Raw genomic sequence first — 23,801 nt, forward strand, 5'->3', positions numbered from 1 at the left:
TTGGGGGATAGGACAAATACCCTGAAGGGGAGATCACTGTACTTGTTGTGGGATAGGACAAATACCCTGAAGGGGAGATCACTGTACTTGTTGGGGGATTGAACAAATAAGCTGTAGGGGAGATTACTGTACTTGTTGGGGGATAGGACAAATACCCTGAAGGGGAGATCACTGTACCAATTGGGGGATAGGACAAATACCCTGTAGGTGAGATCACTGTACTTGTTGGGGGATTGAACAAATAAGCTGTAGGGGAGATTACTATACTTGTTGGGGGATAGGACAAATAACCTGAAGGGGAGATCACTGTACCAATTGGGGGATAGGACAAATACCCTGTAGGGGAGCTCACTGTACTTATAGGGGGATAGAACAAATAACCTGTAGGAGATCACTGTACCAATTGGGGGATAAGACAAATAACCTGTAGGGGAGATCACTGTACCTATTGGGGGATAGGACAAATAACCTGAAGGGGAGAAGGGGAGATCACTGTACTTGTTGGGGGATTGAACAAATAACCTGTAGGGGAGATCACTGTACTTGTTGGGGGATAGGACAAATACCCTGTAGGGGAGATCACTGTACTTATTGGGGGATAGAACAAATACCCTGTAGGGGAGATCACTGTACTTATAGGGGGATAGAACAAATAACCTGAAGGGGAGATCACTGTACTCATTTAGGGATAGGACAAATAACCTGTTGGGGAGATCACTGTTCTTATTTGGGGATAGGACAAATAACCTGAAGGGGAGATCACTGTACTTATAGTGGGATAGAACAAATAAGCTGTAGGGGAGATCACTGTACTTATTGGGGGGTAGGACAAATAAGCTGTAGGGGAGATCACTGTACTTATTGGGGGATAGGATAAATAAGCTGTAGGGGAGATCACTACTTATTGGGGGATAGGACAAATACCCTGTAGGGGGGATCATTGTACTTAATGGGGGTTAGAACAAATACCCTGTTGGGGAGATCACTGTACTAATTGGAGGATAGGACAAATAAGCTGTAGGGGAGATCACTTTACTTATAGCGAGTAGGACAAATACCCTGTAGGTGCGATCACTGTACTTATTTGGGGATAGGACAAATAACCTGATGGGGAGATTACTGTACTTGTTGGGGGATAGGACAAAGAACTTGAAGGGGAGATCACTGTACTTGTTGGGGGATAGAACAAACAACCTGAAGGGGAGATCACTGTACTTATTGGGGGATAGGACAAATAACCTGTACGGGAGATCACTGTACTTATTGGGGGGTAGGACAAATAACCTGAAGGGGAGATCACTGTACTTATTGGGGGATAGGACAAATAACCTGAAGGGGAGATCACTGTACTTGTTGGGGGATAGGAAAAATAACCAGTAGGGGAGATCACTGTACTTATTTGGGGAAAGGACAAATAACCTGAAGTGGAGATCACTGTTCTTATTGGGGGATAGGACAAATCAGCTGTAGGGGAGATCACTGTACTTGTTGGGGGATAGGACAAATAACCAGTAGGGGAGATCACTGTACTTATTTGGGGATAGGACAAATAACCTGAAGTGGAGATCACTGTTCTTATTGGGGGATAGGACAAATCAGCTGTAGGGGAGATCACTGTACTTGTTGGGGGATAGGACAAATACCCTGAAGGGGAGATCACTGTACTTATAGGGGGATAGAACAAATAACCTGAAGGGGAGATCACTGTACTTATTTGGGGATAGGACAAATACCCTGAAGGGGAGATCACTGTACTTATAGGGGGATAGAACAAATAACCTGAAGGGGAGATCACTGTACTTATTGGGTGATAGGACAAATACCCTGTAGGGGAGATCACTGTACTTATTGGGGCATAGGACAAAAAACCTGTAGGGGAGATCACTGTACTTATTGGGGGATAGGACAAATAACCTGTAGGGGAGATCACTGTACTCATTGGGGGAAAGGACAAATACCCTGTTGGGGAGATCACTGTACTTATAGGGGGATAGAACAAATAACCTGAAGGGGTAATCACTGTACTCATTTGGGGATAGGACAAATAACCTGTTGGAGAGATCACTGTACTTATTGGCGGATAGGACAAATAACCTGAAGGGGAGATCACTGTACTTATAGGGGGATCGAACAAATAAGCTGTAGGGGAGATCACTGTACTTATTGGGGGATAGGACAAATACCCTTTAGGGGAGATCACTGTACTTATTGGGGGATAGAACAAATACCCTGTAGGGGAGAACACTGTACTTATTGGGGGATAGGGCAAATAACCTGTTGGGGAGATCACTGTACTTATTGGGGGATAGGACAAATAACCTGAAGGGGAGATCACTGTACTTATAGGGGGATAGAACAAATAACCTGTAGGAGATCACTGTACCAATTGGGGGATAAGACAAATAACCTGTAGGGGAGATCACTGTACCTATTGGGGGATAGGACAAATAACCTGAAGGGGAGATCACTGTACTTATAGGGGGAAAGAACAAATAACCTTTTTATCATGTAGGGGAAATGACTATGTACTTTGGATGACATCCAACAGTCTGTAAAACTTGGGAACAGTACCGAAAATCTCAAATATGTAGGGGAGATCACTCCATGTACTTGGGAGGACACCAAGAATCTGTTAATCTGCAGGGGGAGATCACTCTATATACTTGGAGGACACCAAGAATCTGTTAATCTGAAGGGGACGATCACTCTATGTACTTGGGAGAACACCAGGAATCTGTTAACCGGAAGGGGGAAATCAATCTATGTTCATGGAAATGACAAAAACAAGCTTTAAATTTGAAGGGGAGATCAGTCTATGTACTTGGAAAGGACACCAACAAGCTTTGAAAAGGAGATACTTCTATAGACATGCAAATGGCCTGACAATATATAAAGCTGTAGGGGAGATTACTAGATCTTTATACTGGCGGATGACACCAACAACCTGAAGGGTAATAACTTAATGTATCATGAAATGATTCCAACAATATTTAAACATGCAGGACAGATAACCATCAACCTGTTAACCAGTTAGAGAGATCGCAGCTGTAAACATGTAAGGGAGATAACTTACACTAACAACTTGTAAACCAGTTAGAGAGATCCCAGCTGTAAACATGTAAGAGAGATAACGGACACCAACAACCTGTAAACCAGTTAAAAATATCCCAGCTGTAAACATGTTAGGGAGATAACGGACACCAACATCCTGTAAACCAGTTTGAGATATCCCAGCTTTAAACATGTAAGGGAGATAACGGACACCAACATCCTGTAAACCAGTTAGAGATATCCCAGCTGTAAACATGTAAGGGAGATAACTTACACCAACACCCTGTAAACCAGTAAGAAAGATCCCAGCTGTAAACCAGTTAGAGAGATCCCAGCTGTAAACATGTAAGGGAGATAACTTACGCTAACAACCTGTAAACCAGTTAGAGAGATCCCAGCTGTAAACATGTAAGGGAGATAACAGACACCAACATCCTGTAAACTAGTTAGAGATATTCCAGCTGTAAACCTGTGAGGGAGATAATGGACACCAACATCCTGTAAACCAGTTAAAAAGATCCCAGCTGTAAACATGTAAGGGAGATAACTTACACTAACATCCTGTAAACCAGTTAGAGAGTAAACATGTAAGGGAGATAACGGACACCAACAACCTGTAAACCAGTTAAAAATATCCCAGCTGTAAACATGTTAGGGAGATAACGGACACCAACATCCTGTAAACCAGTTAGAGAGATCCCAGCTGTAAACATGTAAGGGAGATAATGGACACCAACAACCTGTAAACCAGTTAAAGAGATCCCAGCTGTAAACATGTAAGGGAGATAATGGACACCAACAACCTGTAAACCAGTTAAAGAGATCCCAGCTGTAAACATGTAAGGGAGATAACTTACACTAACATCCTGTAAACCAGTTAGAGAGTAAACATGTAAGGGAGATAACGGACACCAACATCCTGTAAACCAGTTAGAGAGATCCCAGCTGTAAACATGTAAGGGAGATAATGGACACCAACAACCTGTAAACCAGTTAAAGAGATCCCAGCTGTAAACATGTAAAAGAGATAACTTACACCAACAACCTGTAAACCAGTTAGAGAGTAAACCTGTAAGGGAGATAACGGACACCAACATCCTGTAAACCAGTTAGAAAGATCCCAGCTGTAAACATGTAAGGGAGATAACTTACACTAACAACCTGTAAACCAGTTAGAGAGTAAACATGTAAGGGAGATTAGGGACACCAACATAGAGATCCCAGCTGTAAATGAGTAAGGGAGATAACTTACACTAACAACCTGTAAACCAGTTAGAGAGTAAGGGAGATAACTGGCACCGACAACCTGTTAGTACATAAATGATGTAAGCATGTTTTTCATCTTTGTGCCTTTAATACATATAAAGGTTATAAATAGGAGGTCCTAAGAAACACAACTAAAATATCATCCCGCATTGTGAAATTTGGTGATTTTGTTAAATTTCAGGTCAAATGATATAATTAGTACGTAACCCGACAGTCCTCAAATTTTTAAAAAAAGCGCAAAGCTGTGGCAGTGTGAGATGAATGGTGTAGACCCTTTTGGCCTCTTGTCCTATATAATAGCTGCAGTATCTGGTCAGAAATGACTGGGGAGGTTGTATATCACGGTTGTAGCTGTTTGAGGATTATACTGCGACTGAAGTCAGTGATATCAATTTAAGTTTAGGCCGTTGTAATGATAGAAATTGCTTTAGATTGGGCTCAAATTAACAACTGCTAATTGAGATACTCTATGAATTTTAGAGCCAGGTGAACGATTTCCAAGAAATCATTTTATTTTATTTTTGATACAAAAAAATGGGTAATCATAATGAGAGTTTTGATTGGTTTTGTAACAGATAACTCCCTCAGTGGTTTGTTCAAAATCATTTAATTGCAACTTTTGCATTTAATGCAGGAGATGTTGAATCTTGTGGAATTAGTTACTATTACATCCCTTTAAAGAAGCACATATTCCACCTATAAGAAAATCATGCAACACATCTGTTAACTTTGTGTAGGCCTGGAAGTAATTGATTTGTCTATTATATAAATCGCTGATCGTAACAATTTGTTTATTACATGACGAACTGGTAGTAACAAATTTGTTTATTGCATAAAAATTGGGATAGTAACAGATTTGTTTATTATCTATATAGCTGATAGTAACAGATTTGTTTATTATCTATATAGCTGATAGTGACAGATTTGTTTATTATCTATAAAGCTGATAGTAACAGATTTGTTTATTATCTAGATCTATATAGCTGATAGTAACAGATTTGTTTCTTATCTATATAGCTGATAGTAACAGATTTGTTTATTATCTATAAAGCTGATAGTGACAGATTTGTTTATTATCTATATAGCTGATAGTGACAGATTTGTTTATTATATATATAGCTGATAGTTACAGATTTGTTTATTATATATATAGCTGATAGTTATAGATTTGTTTATTATATATATAGCTGATAGTTATAGATTTGTTTATTATATATATAGCTGATAGTTATAGATTTGTTTATTATATATATAGCTGATAGTTATAGATTTGTTTATTATATATATAGCTGATAGTTATAGATTTGTTTATTATATATATAGCTGATAGTTACAGATTTGTTTATAATCTATATAGCTGATAGTGACAGATTTGTTTATTATATATAAAGCTGATAGTGACAGATTTGTTTATTACCTATATAGCTGATAGTAACAGATTTGTTTATTATCTATATAGCTGATAGTGACAGATTTGTTTATTATCTATATAGCTGATAGTAACAGATTTGTTTATTATCTATAAAGCTGATAGTAACAGATTTGTTTATTATATATATAGCTGATAGTGACAGATTTGTTTATTATCTATAAAGCTTATAGTGACAGATTTGTTTATTATCTATAAAGCTTATAGTGACAGATTTGTTTATTATCTATAAAGCTGATAGTAACAGATTTGTTTATTATATATATAGCTGATAGTAACAGATTTGTTTATTATCTATAAAGCTGATAGTAACAGATTTGTTTATTATATATATAGCTGATAGTTACAGATTTGTTTATAATCTATATAGCTAATAGTGACAGATTTGTTTATTTTATATAAAGCTGATAGTGACAGATTTGTTTATTATATATATAGCTGATAGTGACAGATTTGTTTATTATATATATAGCTGATAGTTACGGATTTGTTTATTATCTACATAGCTGATAGTGACAGCTTTGTTTATTATCTATAAAGCTGATAGTGACAGATTTGGTTATTATATATATAGCTGATAGTTACAGATTTGTTTATTATATATATAGCTGATAGTTACAGATTTGTTTATTATCTACATAGCTGATAGTGACAGATTTGTTTATTATCTATAAAGCTGATAGTGACAGATTTGTTTATTATATATATAGCTGATAGTAACAGATTTGTTTATTATCTATATAGCTGATAGTAACAGATTTGTTTATTATATATATAGCTGATAGTGACAGATTTGTTTATTATCTATAAAGCTGATAGTAACAGATTTGTTTATTATATATATAGCTGATAGTAACAGATTTGTTTATTATCTATATAGCTGATAGTAACAGATTTGTTTATTATATATATAGCTGATAGTGACAGATTTGTTTATTATCTATAAAGCTGATAGTAACAGATTTGTTTATTATATATATAGCTGATAGTAACAGATTTGTTTATTATATATATAGCTGATAGTGACGGATTTGTTTTTCATCTACACCAAAGTGCAAGTGAGCTTATGTCATGGCTCGGCATCTGTCGCCCGTCGTCCGTTGTCGTCCCTCAACTTTTTACTTAAACGACTGAAGAACGGACAGGCCAAGAGTCATGATATCTGGCTAAAAGCTTCCTTGGAAAGAGCTCGACAAAGTTTGAGAACAAAAATGACCTTGACCTTCTTTCAAGGTCACAGGGGTCAAATATGTCAAACACTTCAAAAAACTTCTTTTGAAGACCTGAATTGTATAAAATCATAATAATCGGCTGGTGGCTTCCTGGGATAGAGCCAAACAAAGTTTGAGAATGAAATTGACCTTGACCTACTTTCAAGGTCACAGGGGTCAAATATATCAAACGCTTCAAACGATTTCTTCTTAAGAACTGATGGGTATAGAATTCTCATATTTGACTCGTAGCTTCTTGGGGTGGAGCCTGACTTAGTTTGCGAGTGAAAATTACCTTGACATACTATCAATGTCACAGGGGTCAATATGTCAAAAACAACAAACGACACATGAATAATCGAAAACCGACAAAGTTTGCAATTAAATAAATGTAGTACAGTATAATATTTGATGAGAATATTTTGCTATGACTGCTTAAATATCAAGGTTAGTGATACAGGCCCTATGGGCCTCTTGTTTAACCCTATTATTATTTATATGGAAATTAATCTGTAAAATTTGCTTAAATCATAACAGGAGACTATTTCTTAGAACAGAAAAAATGTACAGCTTTGAAAATCTTCAAATCATAACGAGGACAACATATGATACCCAATGTTAGAATTTTGTTCTGTAGATTTGGTCTATTGTCTGATAGAAATAAAATATCAAATAATAGAATGTTCTCTTATAGATATAAATGCCTAATATTAGATGTTTTCCTACTTCATATTTGAATGTTTTTCAATAGAAATAGATACCTGATATAAAAATGTTGACCAATAGAAATAAAAAATTAATGATAAATGTTGTCTTATAGAAATCAAATACCTAATATAAGGATGTTGTCCTATAAAATAGAAATAAAAAACTCAAATTTGTTTTATTATCTAATACAAATAAAATATTAAATACTATTTGTATGTTGTCCAATTGATATAAAATACCAAATATTAAAAGGAGTTTCAATAGAAATAGTGTCGAATAAACACTAAAAAATATTTTTTATGGTTTGTTGGCTAATTGAAATAAAATACCTAATATCAGTTTGTTATTTATAAGATATCATAAATTGTATTAGAACTTTGGCCTGTTGAATTAAAATACATTATACTAGTTGGTTATTTTATATTAAATGTAAGAACATAGTATTTTATCTCTCTGTGACCAAGTTTAATCAAACTGGAAATTATTACCTGTAACTTTAGTAAGTATTGTAATCAATGGGAAAATATTGCGGGACATAGTTTCAGCAGGGGTCTTTAGCATCTGTTAAATAATTATTTATTAAATTTTACAGCATCACACTGATCATTATCTCCCAGGACGATATTGCTGATGACTGTCACATGACTAACTTGCTCAAGTTCATCCACCAATCGCTGGTCCTGTTACTTGGAAAGGAAGAAGTGCAGAACATCGACAAAAATGTAGAAAAATTCAAACGGGAGGTGAAGGTTGGTAGATTTACTGGAATGCGAATAACAATCTGAGTATTATAGTTTGGGCTATCTTATTCTGAAGGCCATTTATCTCTTAAGCTACTGTAAATGTACTTCCTTTAATCGTCCTATTTTAGCGCTATTCACACTTCAGATATAATGCTAAAATATGATTGCATTTTAACTTTCTGTGAATTATTTTCTATCATATTTTGTGGGTGCCCCAACTCACCAATGGGCTAATATGTTAAAATTCTGTGATGCGCGAAAGTAAAAAGGCTTACAGGATTGACTGACAGGGCTTTATGTCCTTCTGACGTTTATTGCCGAACCTAGGACAAAACTTACAGCATTTTATTAGGTCACCTGAGCTTTAGCTCAAGTGACCTATTGCTATCCGTTTTCGTCCGTCGTCGTCCGTCGTCCGTCGTCCGTCGTCCGTCGTCCGTCGTCCGTCGTCCGTTAACATTTTACGTTTCAAACTTAAAGTCAAGTTCTGCTGGGCCGATTGAACTAAAAGTTGGTAGGAATGATCGCCTCATGGTCCTGACAAAGTGTTGTTATTTTTCGGGTCAATCAGAAATACAATTTGGCTGCCATGGCCGCTATTTTGCTACTAAGTTCTAATAGGCCGATCTCACTTAAAATTGGTATAGGAATGATCAGCTCATGGTCCTGACAAAGTTAAGTTAACATTATACTATTTTTTACTCAAATTGGTACATATTTCAACAACAAAAATAAATACTGTAGACTCAGGTGACCGATAAGGCCCATGGGCCTCTTGTCTATAAATATATCTAGTTTCTAGAGCTATCCAATTTCTTAAGCTATCTTATTTCTAAGACTCCCTTATTTCCAAAGCTATTTCATTTCTAAGACTAGCTTATTTCTAAAGCTATATTATTTCTAATACTCCTTTATTTCTAAAGGTATCCAATTTCTTACTAACTTACTGCCTATTACACCCGGTGGCATTTAGGGCAGCAACGAAGTTCCTCCACACCTGTCGATCCTTTGCTAATCACTTGATAGTTCCCCAGCTGTGATCCATGTCACTGAGCTCTATTTCCACCGTGCATCGCCATGTGATTTTGGGGCGACCTCTCTTCTGTTTACCTTCAGGAGTCCAGTGTACTGCAACCTTTGTGATGGAGTCACCTTCCTTCCTTAACACATGTCCAATCCACCTCCAGCGTCTCTTCCTGATTATGTCTCTCATACTATCCTTGTTGCACTGTCTCATCAGTTCATCTTTGCAGATTACCCTTGGCCAGAAAATCTTCAGTATTTTTCTCAGTCTGGTTGTGTGAAATGTTGACAATTTCAACAAGTCTTCCTCTGTCATCCGCCAACATTCCGAACCATATACAAGTGTTGATAGCATGCAGCTCTGGTATATACGCAGCTTGGTTCTGGTGCTGTACTGTGCTGATTTCCACACTTCTCTGAGGCCTTGTTGAATCTGTTAGTGATGTCCTTGCTAGCTCCTCCATCCTTGCTGATTGTGCTTCCTAGGTAGGTGAATGTATCTTTGCTCGTGAGGTCGGTATTCCCTATACGTACTGGTGATGGTGCTTGCACATTGAGGGTTATTACTTCAGTCTTCCTTTGGTTGATCTTGAGTCCAACTTGTTGACTGAAGTTGATGAGACAGGTTGTCTTCTCCTGGATGTGTTGGTATAAATGAGACATCAGAGCAATGTCATCTGCGAAATCCAGATCCTTTAGCGCTGAGAAGGGTGTCCAACGTCTTCCATTGTCCTCCTCATGACCCAGTCTATGACAATGTTAAACAGGATAGAGGACATGGCACACCATTGCCGCACTCCAGTCTTGACTTTGAATCTGAGGTTGCTGTTTCCAACTCTACATGTGAAGGGTATAAAAACGTCTGATGACATTAACCATCTTAAGTGGTACCCTGTGCGTACACATGATTCCCCAGAGGCTGTCTCGATGAATACTGTGGAAGGCTTTCTCATAATCATTGAAGTTTATGTAGAGTTGTCGTTGACGTTCTTAACACTGCTTGATGATGTTTCTGAGTGCAAAAATTTGGTCAGTACATCCTCTTCCCTTTCTAAATCCAGCATGTTCCTTCCTCAGCAGCGTGTCTATTCCATCTGTTATCCGCCTTACAATGATTTTACACAAAACTTGCTGGGTATCTTCTTTTTAGTTCCCTGTCTCCCTATGGAGAATGGGGCCATGAACAAGTCCTCTCCATTTTGTCCTGTCTCGTGCATCTCTGGTTGCCTCTGCCCATGAGTTAAACATAGTTGTTGTCTTTCTTTTTTGACAGTTCTCCTTCATGTTTCCTTTGGTCTTCCTCTTTTCCTCTTTCCCTAAGGGTCCCAGTCAAGTGCGATCCTGACATTCCTGTTGTTTTCCATTCTCAGGACATGCACTTTCCACTGCCATCGTCTTTTCTTTACAATTGTGCTGATCTTTTCAAGTCCCGCTCTTTGTCTTGCTTCAATATTCGTAATCTTTTCCGGCCAATATTCTCTAAGGATGTTTCTGATGCATTTGTGAAGGAAGGTGTCCAAGATTTTTTCGCCACCTTTCGTCATCTTCCAGGTTTCACTCCCACATAGTAGTACTGATTGTACGTTAGATCGAAGAAGTTTCATCTTGGTTTTTCTACCGAATAGACTGCTGTTCCATATCGGTTTTAGGTTATGGTAGGCCATCCTTGCAAGTCCTAGTCGTCTTCGTATGTACTCATTGGTTCCTCCTGTTTGGATACTTGTTGCACCTAGGTATGTGAATTGTTCTACATCTTCTACAGCCGTACCATCTATTTCTATTGTTTGTTTGTTCTCATTACTTTCGTTTTTGTAGCAGTTATCTTCAGACCAGTTGATTTTGCATTTGTGTTCAACAGAGTGCTCTTTCTCTGTATATGTTTTTTTGAGCTCGATAGAAGGGCTATGTCGTCCGTGTAATCTAGGTCTTCTTGCTTAGATGTGAAGTTCCATCTTATGCCGGTGTTGTTACTGGAAATTGTTTTTCTCGTAATCCAGTCAATTACTAAGAGGAACAGAAAGCCAGACATATAGCATCCTTGTTTCACTCTGGACTTGATGGTAAACCATTCTGATGTTCCTGCTCCATCCACTACTGCACATTCACTGTTGGTATACATGCATTTGACCATACAAATGATCTTTTCTGGGATTCAATACTATCATAATCTTTCAAAGTGTGTCTCTATGGACGCTGTCAAATGCCTTTTCGAAATCGACGAACAAAATGTAAAGGTCGGAATTCCACTCAGCACACTGCTCTAGGGTGTTACGTAGGATGAAGATCTGTTCCGTTGTTCCTTTTCCTGCTCTAAACCCTACTTGTTCGTCTCGCAGGTGCCTGTCTACTTCCTTTGTGATTCCTTAGTTGACGATTTTCCCCATTATCTTTGTTGTGTTTGGTATCGATGCCTCTCCAGTTTCCACAGCAGGTAAGGTTACCTTTCTTTGCCAACTTGATGATTAGCCCTTGTCTCCTATCATTTGGTACTTTCTCTGCATTCCATACCAGGTCTGTTAGCTTTGATATCTGGTCTGTGGCAGTTTCTACCTGCCTTAAGAAGTTCTACTGACATGTTATCTATACCAGGTGCTTTCCCATTCTCCATACTTTTTAAGGCCTGTCTAATTTTCCTCTTTCGATGGTGGTGTTACGTCGATGTCTTACACTTCTATTTCACTCATGTCAATATCTGCTGGTTCTGTTGGTTCTGGCCTATTTACCACTTCACAAAAGTGCGCTTTCCATCTTTTCCTCACTTCATTTTCCTTTGTTAGTAGCTTTCCGTTCTTATCTTTAACACTGTTCGTTTGTTTGGTCTCTCATTGCTTAGGAGCTTTGTGATGTCATATGCTACTTTCATGTTGCCGTCGTTTGCTAATGTTTCTGCTTCATTTGCCAGTCCGTCTAGCCATTGTCTTTTATCTCTCCTCATACTTCTTTTTACATTTTTGTCGGTGATCCTATATTGTTCTCTTAACCTTTCCTTCACTCTTTTTGATCTTGTCCCATCAATTTTCTCTTTCAGTGTTCTTCGCTTTTCCACTTCTTTTCAGCTGTTACCACTTATCCAATCCTGGTTTCTCTTTTTTTTGGGTGGTCTAAGTTAATGCAGTCTCGTTGTAGATGTCCTTGAAATCTTCCCATTTTTTTTCCAGCTCATCGTTGGTTTCATTATCCAGTACGCTGAATCTGCTCCTTAGTTCCAGTCTGAAGTGTTTATTGATCTCTGGTATTTTGAGTTTGCATGTTTCATATCTGTTGGAAGTTGATGGTTTCTTTCCAATTTTATGAAGCTTAAGGTTGTGGTCACTTCCAACATCTGCTCCCCTCCGTACTCTGATTGTGATGTTTTCTGTTTGGTGATGTCCAGGTCTGAAGGTGAATAATTTTATGTGGAAACATTGTTGTTACTATGGCCAAGTTACTATTTGTGCAAAATGAGGAAAAACGGTCTCCGTTGTCATTTCGTTCACCGTGAAGACCATGTTTTCCAACAATCCCGTTTTCTCCATCTAGTTTAGTTACAACCTTTGCATTTAGATCTCCAGCTTCTATATGTATGTCATGACGAGGTGTTTGTTGGAAAACGCTTTCGAGCTGTTCATAAAATCTGTCTTTTTTCTCTTCATCCGCATCGTTTGTTGAAGCATAAACTTGTATTAATGTGGTCTTAATGTGTCTTAACCAAAACCGTGCTGTGATTATTCTTTCACTTACTGGTGTCCACTCTTCTAGTGTTCTGGCTGCTTCTTTAATCATTGCAATGGCGACATCGCTGATGTGGTGGTCATCTTGTCTCCCAGAGTACAATATAGTTTCTCCTGTACTAGTTTTAGTTTGTCCGGAGCCTGTCCACCTGCATTCACTGATAACTAAAATGTCAAGATGGTATCTGGTGGTCAGGTGGTGCAGTGGATAGCGCACTTGCCTTTCACCAAGTTGGGGTCACATGCCCGAACACGTGGGTTTTCTCTGGGTACTCCAGTTTCCTCAGGACGTGAAAAGGTTGGGGTCACCTGCTCGACCACGTGGGTTTTCTCCGGGTACCCCGGTTTCCTCCCACACTAAGACCCCCCACACGCTAACATCCGGGCCAACAACAGTGATTAATATAAGTTGAAATATAATGTTTCATAATTGTTGTAAAATAAATAAAGTTTATATTTAAGATGGTATCTGTGCACTTCTTTTACTACAAGGGCAGTTTGTCCAATGGAGTACATGGTCCTGACATTCCTTGTAACTTTGAGGTTGGCCAGCTTATCTTTCAGCCTGTGGGCTTCCTTTCGGGTCTGGCCCTTTGACATCATTCCTGCATCTCCAACAATGTAATAATCGTTTGGGGTTTGCATGATGGCTGCCCTATCCCCTTCTTTTTGTCTATTTGACCTGTTCATAGTTGCCCTAATCAGATTCTTTTTCCAGGTTGGGGTGATTAACCCTACACCCAACCAACTACCTGCAGGATCCTGTTTTCTGTTGGGTTTTTTCCTTCCCTTAGACGACTGCCTTCAACCCGCTGTCCATCTGTCCTGTTTTTGTAGGGGTTGACTCCCTTAGTCTTTGTCTCTCCCAAGACTCACACAAGACATTGAGACTATTTAACCCATAGCTGGGGTTTTGGTTTGCAGGTACCAGGGCATGTCTTGCGTGTCATGCATCTGGGGGCCAAAACTCCACCGAGACCTTGTGATTCTGTCTGGGGCCGCAGGGTACCCAGTTTCCATCTGTCACCTCTTTGAGTATTCCATATCTGGGTCACATAGGTCTTACTGCATAAGAGGCTATGACTGGCAGGGAAGATTGACACTCATAGCCAGCTATGAGGCTGAAAGCGAATGTGACAAGCACAAACACTACAACCCACATACAGTTGCGCATCACACAGTCATTTGACAGACCTTGCTGGGTATAGAAAGTAAGGTTATTCCATGCCAATTGTTACAGTCTAGGTATTCTTACAATTATTCTTCTGTTCTTTCCTGATGGTATCTTTTCTTCCTGCCATATTATTAGCTCACCTGGCCCTTCAATGAATGACCTTTGCCCCATTTTCAAGGGGATATGGGTCGAATATGTTAAAATCTTTCAACAACGTCTTCTGAATAACCAGAAGGCCCCGGGTGATGATATTTGGCAAGGGACATGCTGGGATGTAGGGCTACCATGTTTCACTTATATTCAAGGTCACAGGGGGTCAAATATGTTTAATACTTTAAAACCTAGGGTGTTGATATTTGACCAGCGTCATACTTGGATGGAATGTTTCAAAGTTTGTTCAAATGAATGACCTTGACATAAATTCAAGGTCAAAGGGGCCAAATATGTTTGAAATCTTTAAACGACTTCTTCTGAATAACCAAAATGCCCAGGAAGATGATATATGGCCACAAGTATGCTTGGATGAAGGGCTACCAAGTTTGTTCAAATGGATGACCTTGACCTATATTCAAGCTTCAATGTCACAGGGGTCGTATATGTTGAAATCTTTAAACAACTCCTGAATAACTAAAGCGCACAGGGTGATTGCTTGTTCATGTGAATGACCTTGACACACTTTCATTGTCACATCTGGTCCATATTGCAAAATCTTCTCAATAAACAAAAGGTATAGGTTGGTGTTGTTTGGCAGTTGCATTCTGAGATAAAAGGCTATAAAGTTTGTTCAACTTCATATCCATGTTTGACTTTCAAGGTCACAGTGGTCAAATGTGTTTTAATTGTTTAACAGATTCTTCTGAATGTCTTTAAGTTTAGACACTGATATTTTGCCTGTAGCTTTATTTTAGTCCACTTTTAAGGATGCAAAATTGTGAGATTAATACCAGGTGAGCAATGCAGTCCAATGGGGCCTCTTGTCTTAAATAAGGGTTCTAAAATGAAAGCTGCGAGCTCTGGGGCAGCCTTGAACAGTTCAGCATTCAAGTTGTTGTGGCCTGGGGCCTTTCCATTCTTCATTAACTTGATAGCTTTAATGACTTCTGCTCTAGATGGTATGTCGATACTGACTTCTAAGTCGTCTCTAGCCTCCTGTATGTCTGCTTTTCCCACCGGTGACTGACTGTTGAAAACTTATTGAAAGTGTTCTGTCCATCTCTTCTGCTCTTTTTCAGTTGTCAGTAGTCTTCCTTTTTTGTTCTATTTGAGTGTGCTGTTGTTTGTGCGGCACTTCCCAGAGATAAGTTTCGTAATATTATAAACAGTTCCTTGCTCGTTAGGTGCTGCTGCTTCTTCTGCTTTTGACGCCATGTCATCAAGACTCTTCCTTTTGTCTGCTCTTACAAGGCTCTCCATAATTCTGTGCGCTTCTCTGTATTCTTCCGGATATCTTTCTTTCAGCCTCTCAGACTTTGCATCCGTCACCTTCCTCTTAATACTGCGCCTTGTCTCAATTGCTTTCCAGGTTTCAGGTGTCATCCAGTGTTTTTTTTTCTTCTTTCTGTAGCCTATGCATTTATCGCTGCTCTGTCTATACACTGATGTTATCATGTCCCATATGTTGTTCAGGAGCTCATCCTGTTCTCCCTCCATCGGCTCGTCATGGTTATCTAGAGCTAGAAACCTATTCCTCAACTGAAGGGTAAATTCTGTTCTTAAACCTGTATTCTTTAGTCTATCTACGTCGAAACGTCTGTGACTTTTGGGCTGTGGCCAGGTGCTTCTAAGCTTGAGCTTGGTAGAGGCGTCCACCAGGTGATGGTCGCTACCAACATCACCTCCTCTCATCACCTTGACGTCCATTAGTGAATGTCGCCATGTCCCGCTATTCATCAAATGACCAGGTCATTCATGTTGCTGAAGGTCACCAGTCTCTCTTCGTTGTTGTTAATGCTACCACATCCATGTTTCCCCCTTGCCCTGTCATCCTCTGTACCATAATTCCCCACCTACGCATTTAGATCACCCATGACAACTATGAGATCGTGCTTAGCTGTCTTTTCCATTTCTGCCTGAAGACTAAGGTAGAAGTTGTGTTTGGTTTCATCTTCGCTGTCGTTCGTCGGGGCATAGCACTGGATTATAGTGATGTTGATGTGCCTCCCTTTCAGTCTAGCTCTTATCAGACGACTGCTGACAGGTTCCAATTTCTAGCAAAGATCGCTCTACTCCCTTTTTCAAGATTAATGCCACTCCATCTGTGTGTTGATCGTCGCCTCTACCGGTGTATTGAAGTGTCTCACCCGTTACTGTCGTCTGTCTACCTGTTCCTGTCCATCTGCATTTACTCACACCCATGATATGTAGGTTGTAGCGTCACATCTCCGATGTTACCTGTGCAGGCTTACCTGATTCATACATAGAACGGACATTCCAAAAACCAAGGTTGGTTCTTGATTTTGTGTTCAGAACTTCCATTGTCATGCCAGTAGCCCCCTTTCAGCTTTCACTACTGTCAGACATACAAGTCTTTACCCATGGAAGATCTTTACACAGCGTTGGGTTAGATTTCTTCGTTGCTGTTTCCATAACGTTATTGTTTTTATAAGACCAGGTTGTTAGCCCCTGTACTCAACCCCCAACCTGGTGGGCTAGGGTTTTTCTGTTAGGGTTGTCCTTCCCTTAGCCACGGTTTTCAAGTTTTTTGAAGGTACTGGAGGCTCGCCTTTCACCACTGTCACTCAGCTACTTAGTATTGCTACTTAGCATTGGTGTGACATGTGACTTGCTGACAGAACCTACCTGGTATTTGAGACGGTAACCTTTCCTAGCATTTACAAGAGGCACTGTAGTGACATTAGTATCTCTAGCGGGGAGCTATGTCAGCATTTGACCCCATCCAATTTCTAAGACTATCTTATTTCTAAATCTATCTTATTTCTAAGATTATCTTATTTCTAAAGCTTTCTTTTTCTAAGACTACCTGATTTCTAAAGCTATTTTATTTCTTATACTACCTTATTTTTAAGACTACCTTATTTCTGAAGCTATATTATTTCTAAAACTCCCTCATTTCTAAAGCTATCCAATTTCAAGACTACCTTATTACCAAAGGCACTTTATTTCTAAAGATATTTTATTCTAAGACTACCTTATTTGTAAAGCTTTCTTATTTCTTAGACTACCTTATTTGTAAAACTTTCTTATTTCTAAGACTACCTTATTTGTAAAACTTTCTTATTTCTAAGACTACCTTATTGGTAAAGCTTTCTTATTTCTTAGACTACCTTATTTCTGAAGCTGTTTTATTTCTAAGACTACCTTATTTATGGGCGGATTGGTTGAGTGGTTAACACTTGGCCTTCCACGCAGACGGCTGGGGTTCAATCCTCGAAGTCGTCGTACGCATGGAATATCAGAGAAAGTGTTTTTCTCCTGCCCACACAACTCCAACAACCCAGGTGGAGTATAAAATGGTCTGGGGTGGATGTTGCGGTATCTGTGCTGTAGCATTCAAGTGCGGTCGCACTTTAAAAGATGCCGTTGGAAGCAAGGTCCCACTACAAACAGAACACAATACATCTCCAGCACACACGCAGGCATACACACATAGGGAGATATTAGCCAGGTGGCATAGGACTAGTAGTTAGCGCCTGATAAGGCAGCTCCCGCGAATTCCTCAAAAATTGAATTAAAATGTATATGCTAATTGTATAAGTTGAATATCTATGTACTGTAAAGTGCTTTAGAGTGGCTTATGCTATATCAAATGCTGTATATTATTATTATTATATTTATAAAGCTTTCTTTTTTCTTAGACTTCCTTATTTCTAAGACTACCTTATTTCTAAAACTATGTTATTTCCAAGACTACCTCATTCCTGTTGCTATCTTATTCCCAAAGCTATATTATTTCTTAAACTACTCTATTTTCAATATTTAAGTGTAAGATATCCATCCCTTAGTTTGAAGAATGATTAAGTGTACTTTCCATCGAGAGTACTTTTACAACCTACTAAGAGTACCTAACATTCAATATTTGTTTGGACTAATCCTAAAATACTGTGATAAATAACTGTGATAAAACTGTGGTCAAAGGTTAAGGTAATTAAGCTCATCAAATTACTAGAAGCGTAATTGCTTTTCATTGTTGAAGATAAGATGGGTTTCTCTAGACCTGACATAAAGCTTTGTTACCGAGGGACATCAGGGATTTAGGTCCACTAATTACGTAATGGAACAAGAAAAATCAAACGTTCGCAAAGATACAGAAGAAAATAAAAGTATAGATGGATTCATTCTTAAATAGTGTTTTGTGTGTATTTAAACCTTGTACGTGTTAGTGGAATCTGTTGCTAGGGTGTACTTTAGCGGCCTCACTTGCCCAGTACAGCTTATATAGACTGCTTGCCTCTATCGTCTATAAGGACCAGTACGATCGACACACATCTAATGATCCCAGAGCACGGCTGCGCAACTACTACGAATCACACTTTATTAACAGGGTAATAATTTTCACGATTTTGAATGTTTCGGGATATTTTTTCAGAGTGATTAATAGGAGGGATTTAGCGAGGGATCTGGTTGAGAGTAAAAGTACAAAATGGCTAATAAAGTGCTGCACCATTACTTTTTAGTGCAGTTGCGGTGTCCATATTAGCGGGTAATTCATTTAGCCCTTGCCTTTTTCCCTCCCATGGCAAATGGAACAGGCTAGGAGAAATCTATATCAAAACAAAGAGTTCAGATAGGGGATTTTTAACTGTTCATTCTATATTCATTGATAGCTAGGTTAGTAGTAAAATAAATAGATTTTACACAAAAGTTATAATTTCATTAGAAAATCAATAGTGTTGAACCTCACCATCTCCACCTGAGGTCACTAGTACTTTGAAGAAACTCCCAGAAAAATCTTTAGAAAACCAAAATAGAATTTAGTTTAAGAAAATACTGACATTTGAGACTTAATTTTATGTGCAGAAATTGAGTATTCAAGTTTTTTTCTGGTTGTACTGTTACTAGCTGTTGATGTCAATGTAAATAACTGTAACTCTTTAGATGTGATCCTAAAGGTAAGGTGAGACTGCAAGTATCCTTATAGACAGTACTGCGCCTCATCAACCTCAGTCCGTCCTGACGCTGTCTTCTTATCCTCTCTGTCTTGTCTGTCTGTGTGTTCTATACAACTTGTCTGTGGTGCATCCTTTTTATAACCCTGCAACAAAGTTAGGGGGGTATACTGAAATCACCCTGTCTGTGTGTCTGTCTGTCTCTCTGTCTCTCTGTCTTCCACAGTAACTTTGTGCAAAATACTTGTTGAAACTTCACTCGAACGATGGGTTTATTATGTAGTTGTGCACCGGCATTTTAATTTTAGATTTAAACACTTTTTAATAGAGTTTCGGTCAATTATGCAAAATAACTTGTCCAGAAACCTCAGGTGAAACTAACTAAATGATGTATAAACTACCAGCATCCGCGGGGGTATTAGTCTGTCTGTGTGACCTATCTATCTTACCTGTCTGTGTGTCCTTTTTATCCTGTCTGTCCTTTTTTATCTTACCTGTCTGTGTGTCCTTTTTCATCCTGTCTGTCTGTTTTGATGTTGTCTGTCTGTGTGTACTTTTAATCTTATCTGTCCGTGTTCTGTTCATCTTGTTTGTGTCACCTCTATTTTGTCTGTCTGTTTGTCCTCTATCTTACTTGTCTGTCTGTATATCCTATATATCTTGTCTGTCAGTATATCCTATATATCTTGTCTGTCTGTCTCTATATCCTATATATCTTGTCTGTCTGTATATCCTATATAACTTGTCTGTCTGTATCTCCTATATAACTTGTCTGTCTGTATGTCACCTTTATCATCTATATTTCATCTTAATTTTGTTTTTTTGTGTTCACTATTTTTTCTGTCTGTTTGTCCTCTCTATCTGTCCCTTTGTCTGTCTGTCCTATCTATCTTGTATGTCGGCCTGTGTTATCTGTCTTGTCTGTATGTACGTCATCTTCTTCTTTAATTTTTGAACTGTAAGTAATCTTTTTCTTTCTGTACTTTTTTATGTTACTTGTATGTCTGCATCCTCATTGTCTTGTCTGTCTGCAAGGCTTCTAAGCATTACTTGTCTGTCTATTGTTTCTATCTTATCTATGTGTGTGTCCTCACCAAGCTGTCTGTCCACATGTCCTGTTTAACTGAACATTGTCTCTCCATAGGTGTGTAACAGCCTGATTGACCATTTGATACAAGCACCTGCCTTGTCCACCTTTTCACAGCTGACCAACACAGTTGAAATCATTGCTGCACCTGAGAACAATGTCCTCCAGGTAAGTCAAAAATTATCAAAAAATGATCCTATGAAAACTCAACACAAGTTCTTTTACAGCCTTCAGTAAATTGTGGATCTGACTGTGATGGAAGCTGCTGACCTGATCGAAGATTCTAAAGATTTCATTGGCTGTGTTACTCCCTGGGAATCACCATTTGTGCAAGCTTGCATTCTCCTTCTGATTATGTTTTGAAATATCAATGAAGTTTACAATGTTTGTGAATTAAAACGACTTTACCCCACTTTCAAGGCCACAGGGGTCAATTATGTAAAAAAAAACTTCAAATGACTTTTGAAAAAACAAAAGACCTAGTGTCGTAATATTTAATTGTTATATGACTGGGATAGTACATGACAAAATGTTGGGACAAAATGGCCTTGACCTACTTTCAAGGTCACAAAGGTCAAATATGTCAAAACATTCAAACAATTTCTTTTGAAGAAACAAAAGGTACAGTCATAATATTTGGCAGGTAGGTTTCCGGGGTGGAGCCTTACAAAGTTTCATTAAAAATTACATTGACCCGCTTTCAAGGTCACGGGGGTCAAACTTCAAATTGAATGCCTCTGAAGAACTGAAAGGCCTAGAACCATGATATTTGGCTAGTAGATTCCTGAGTTGGAGCCTTACAAATTTTGCGAATTAAAATGGCTCTACCCTTCTAACAATGTCACAGGGGTCAAATATGTCAAAAACTTCAAATGACTTCTTTTGAAGAAACAAAAGGTATATGGCCACAATATTTGGCTGGTAGATTCCTGAGATTAAGCATAACAAAGTTGTCAAACAGAAATGATCTTGATGTATTTTGAGGTCACGGGGTCAAATATGTAAAAACAAATCAACAATTTCTTTTGAAGAACCCATATGTGCACTTAATAAACATAGACTGGGCCTTATGTTATTTCTTGTATAATCATACAATGACACTATTAACTGCCAGAGACTTTTTTTTATCAAGTTCAATCTTTTTGAAATAATTCACAGTAATGTTGCAGAAGTACTAACATAACTCTTAAGCAGTAGCATAGTGGATAAGCTCCCATCCTTATAATCAATGGGTCCAGGGTTCCAATTCCTGTGACAAGAGGTTTTAGTGAAATAAATGATAAAAAATAGTTTCCCATTGAATACCATATATATTTCACAACATTGGCAGAGTAACAATGTTTTTCATAAGTGCAAAACATGAGTGTAAATTTTGGTATGTTCTGCAATATGAATGAAAGGAAAACCATTACATTTTCTGTTTATTATGTTTAATACATTCAACACAGGAAATGTTACTTCATTAGCTGAGTTGGAAATTCAATGATGTCATCTTTAGTACCATATTTATGTAAAGTCATGCTTGACAACAAGGCAATGTAACCCTGCTGGTTTCTGCTCATATATACCTGATAAGATTTTCTTGCAATTTTTTTTTTTGTGTTGTTAGGTAAAGTTCTTACTGTATATAGATAAGATGTATCAAACCTTTTGCATCTGACCAGAAAATGAGCAGCTTTGGATGCAGTGAAGGGGAGGAACTGTTTTGATTGGTCAATGCCAAAAATGTATCACGTTATAATAATGAATAAAAAAATCTCTGCTCTATAGTGAATGGACAAGCAACAACAAAAGTCTGAAAATGCAGAATAAATTGGACCTCTTCATCTTCTTCATCTAAAATACAACACAAAGAGTTACAATCCAGAGTGTATGGACTCTCTACCAGAAAAATGGTACATAATTAGTGATTTCTAATGAGAAAATATCTAAATAGTAAGTAGAAAGTAAAAAAAATGCCATTATCAAAAATTCTACAGTACTGAATAGTTCACATCAATGATCAGGGCTTATTTTTTACATGTGAGTAATGAGGGCTCCCAAGGGAGGGGTTGTGTGATGGACCCCTCCTAGGGGATATGTATAGATACCAGCAGATGTGGCTTCAGGGTCAGAAAAAAACTTGTATTGTGAAGGCACAAATCGACCTTTTTCTTCATTTGAATTGAACAAAATTCTAAATTGCTGTGATATTACACAACACTGCAAAACCTGAAATGGCTCTTATCACATGACCTTCTTTGTCACCACCTGAAGGCCCTCAAGAGAAGCAACGGGAAGCCGTTGTTCCGTGTCTGCTGGTAATCTATGTCCCCAGGAAAACCCTAGGTACCTATTATAACATAGGGATTTCATTAATGCTATTTCACTACATATGGAAATAAATCAATTATTTATTTGTTCCAGAATAATTCATTTATACTGAATATGTATCAGAAACTATATATCCGTAAAATATTCGGCTATAATTGAAATGGGAACTAGGGAAAATAAACTGGTAAATCATTTAACTTGCTTAATAAAATCAATTTAGTTCTGTTACAATTAATGCACCTCGTTAAAATTGTTCTATTGATGCGATACCAAATTTACAAACAACCTATGGGTTAATTTCATCTTTGAACTGATTAATTTGTTGGTTGGTAATATTTCAAATGATTAATTAAACTGAATTTATTTAAATATTGATTTTTGTTTTGTTATTAAATACCAAACTAATTTAAGCCTTGATCTGTCCACTCTTAGATGAAATCAAATGCCAGTAAATTATGAGATATATTTATTTATCATTGACTTGTCAGTGATGAATACACAGCAATGGTTATTGTAAAATTGATGTATTTACAAAGTCTACAACACTTCCAATTCCATTGGACGAGCACTTGTGATGTTTCAATGACCCCACATATTATGATCACCATATTATACTTAGACAATTGGTGTAGAAAGCATTCCTTTTTTATATCAAAACAACCTTTTAGGGATTCTTTTTCATAATAGTTGCTGACATTCTGCTACCACTAGCCATCCACCACTGGGTTGCGGTTTTGAGACCTACCTGGGGCAGTCGCCAGGTACTGGCCATAGGTCGGTGGTTTTTATCTGGGGATTCTTGCTTTCTTCCATCACCAAAACATGGCATGTCCTTTAATGACCATAGCTGTTAATAGGACGTAAAACACAAACAAACCAAACCAAACCAAATCATAATAGTTGACTTACTTGCATCTCAATGGTCAGAACCACAAAGTGTACTTATAATCCGCATCAATTTCATAACCCATGAAGGTCATTAAAATCTCTTATTTATGGTGATATGACAAACAATCACAC

General features: G+C 38.0%; 1 protein-coding gene across 1 annotated transcript in view; it reads left to right on the forward strand.

The window, feature by feature from the left end:
- Positions 1 to 23,801, forward strand: part of LOC110460450 (protein fuzzy homolog) — a 159,251-nt gene that overhangs the window by 28,725 nt on the left and 106,725 nt on the right. The window contains exons 3-4 of the mRNA XM_021513352.1: positions 8,258 to 8,414; positions 20,526 to 20,636. Coding sequence (XP_021369027.1) covers positions 8,258 to 8,414; positions 20,526 to 20,636 — 268 coding nt within the window. The remainder of the gene's footprint in view (positions 1 to 8,257; positions 8,415 to 20,525; positions 20,637 to 23,801) is intronic.

The sequence above is a fragment of the Mizuhopecten yessoensis genome, unplaced genomic scaffold (assembly GCF_002113885.1).
Source record: "Mizuhopecten yessoensis strain PY_sf001 unplaced genomic scaffold, ASM211388v2 scaffold10401, whole genome shotgun sequence".
NCBI classification, from domain to species: domain Eukaryota; kingdom Metazoa; phylum Mollusca; class Bivalvia; order Pectinida; family Pectinidae; genus Mizuhopecten; species Mizuhopecten yessoensis.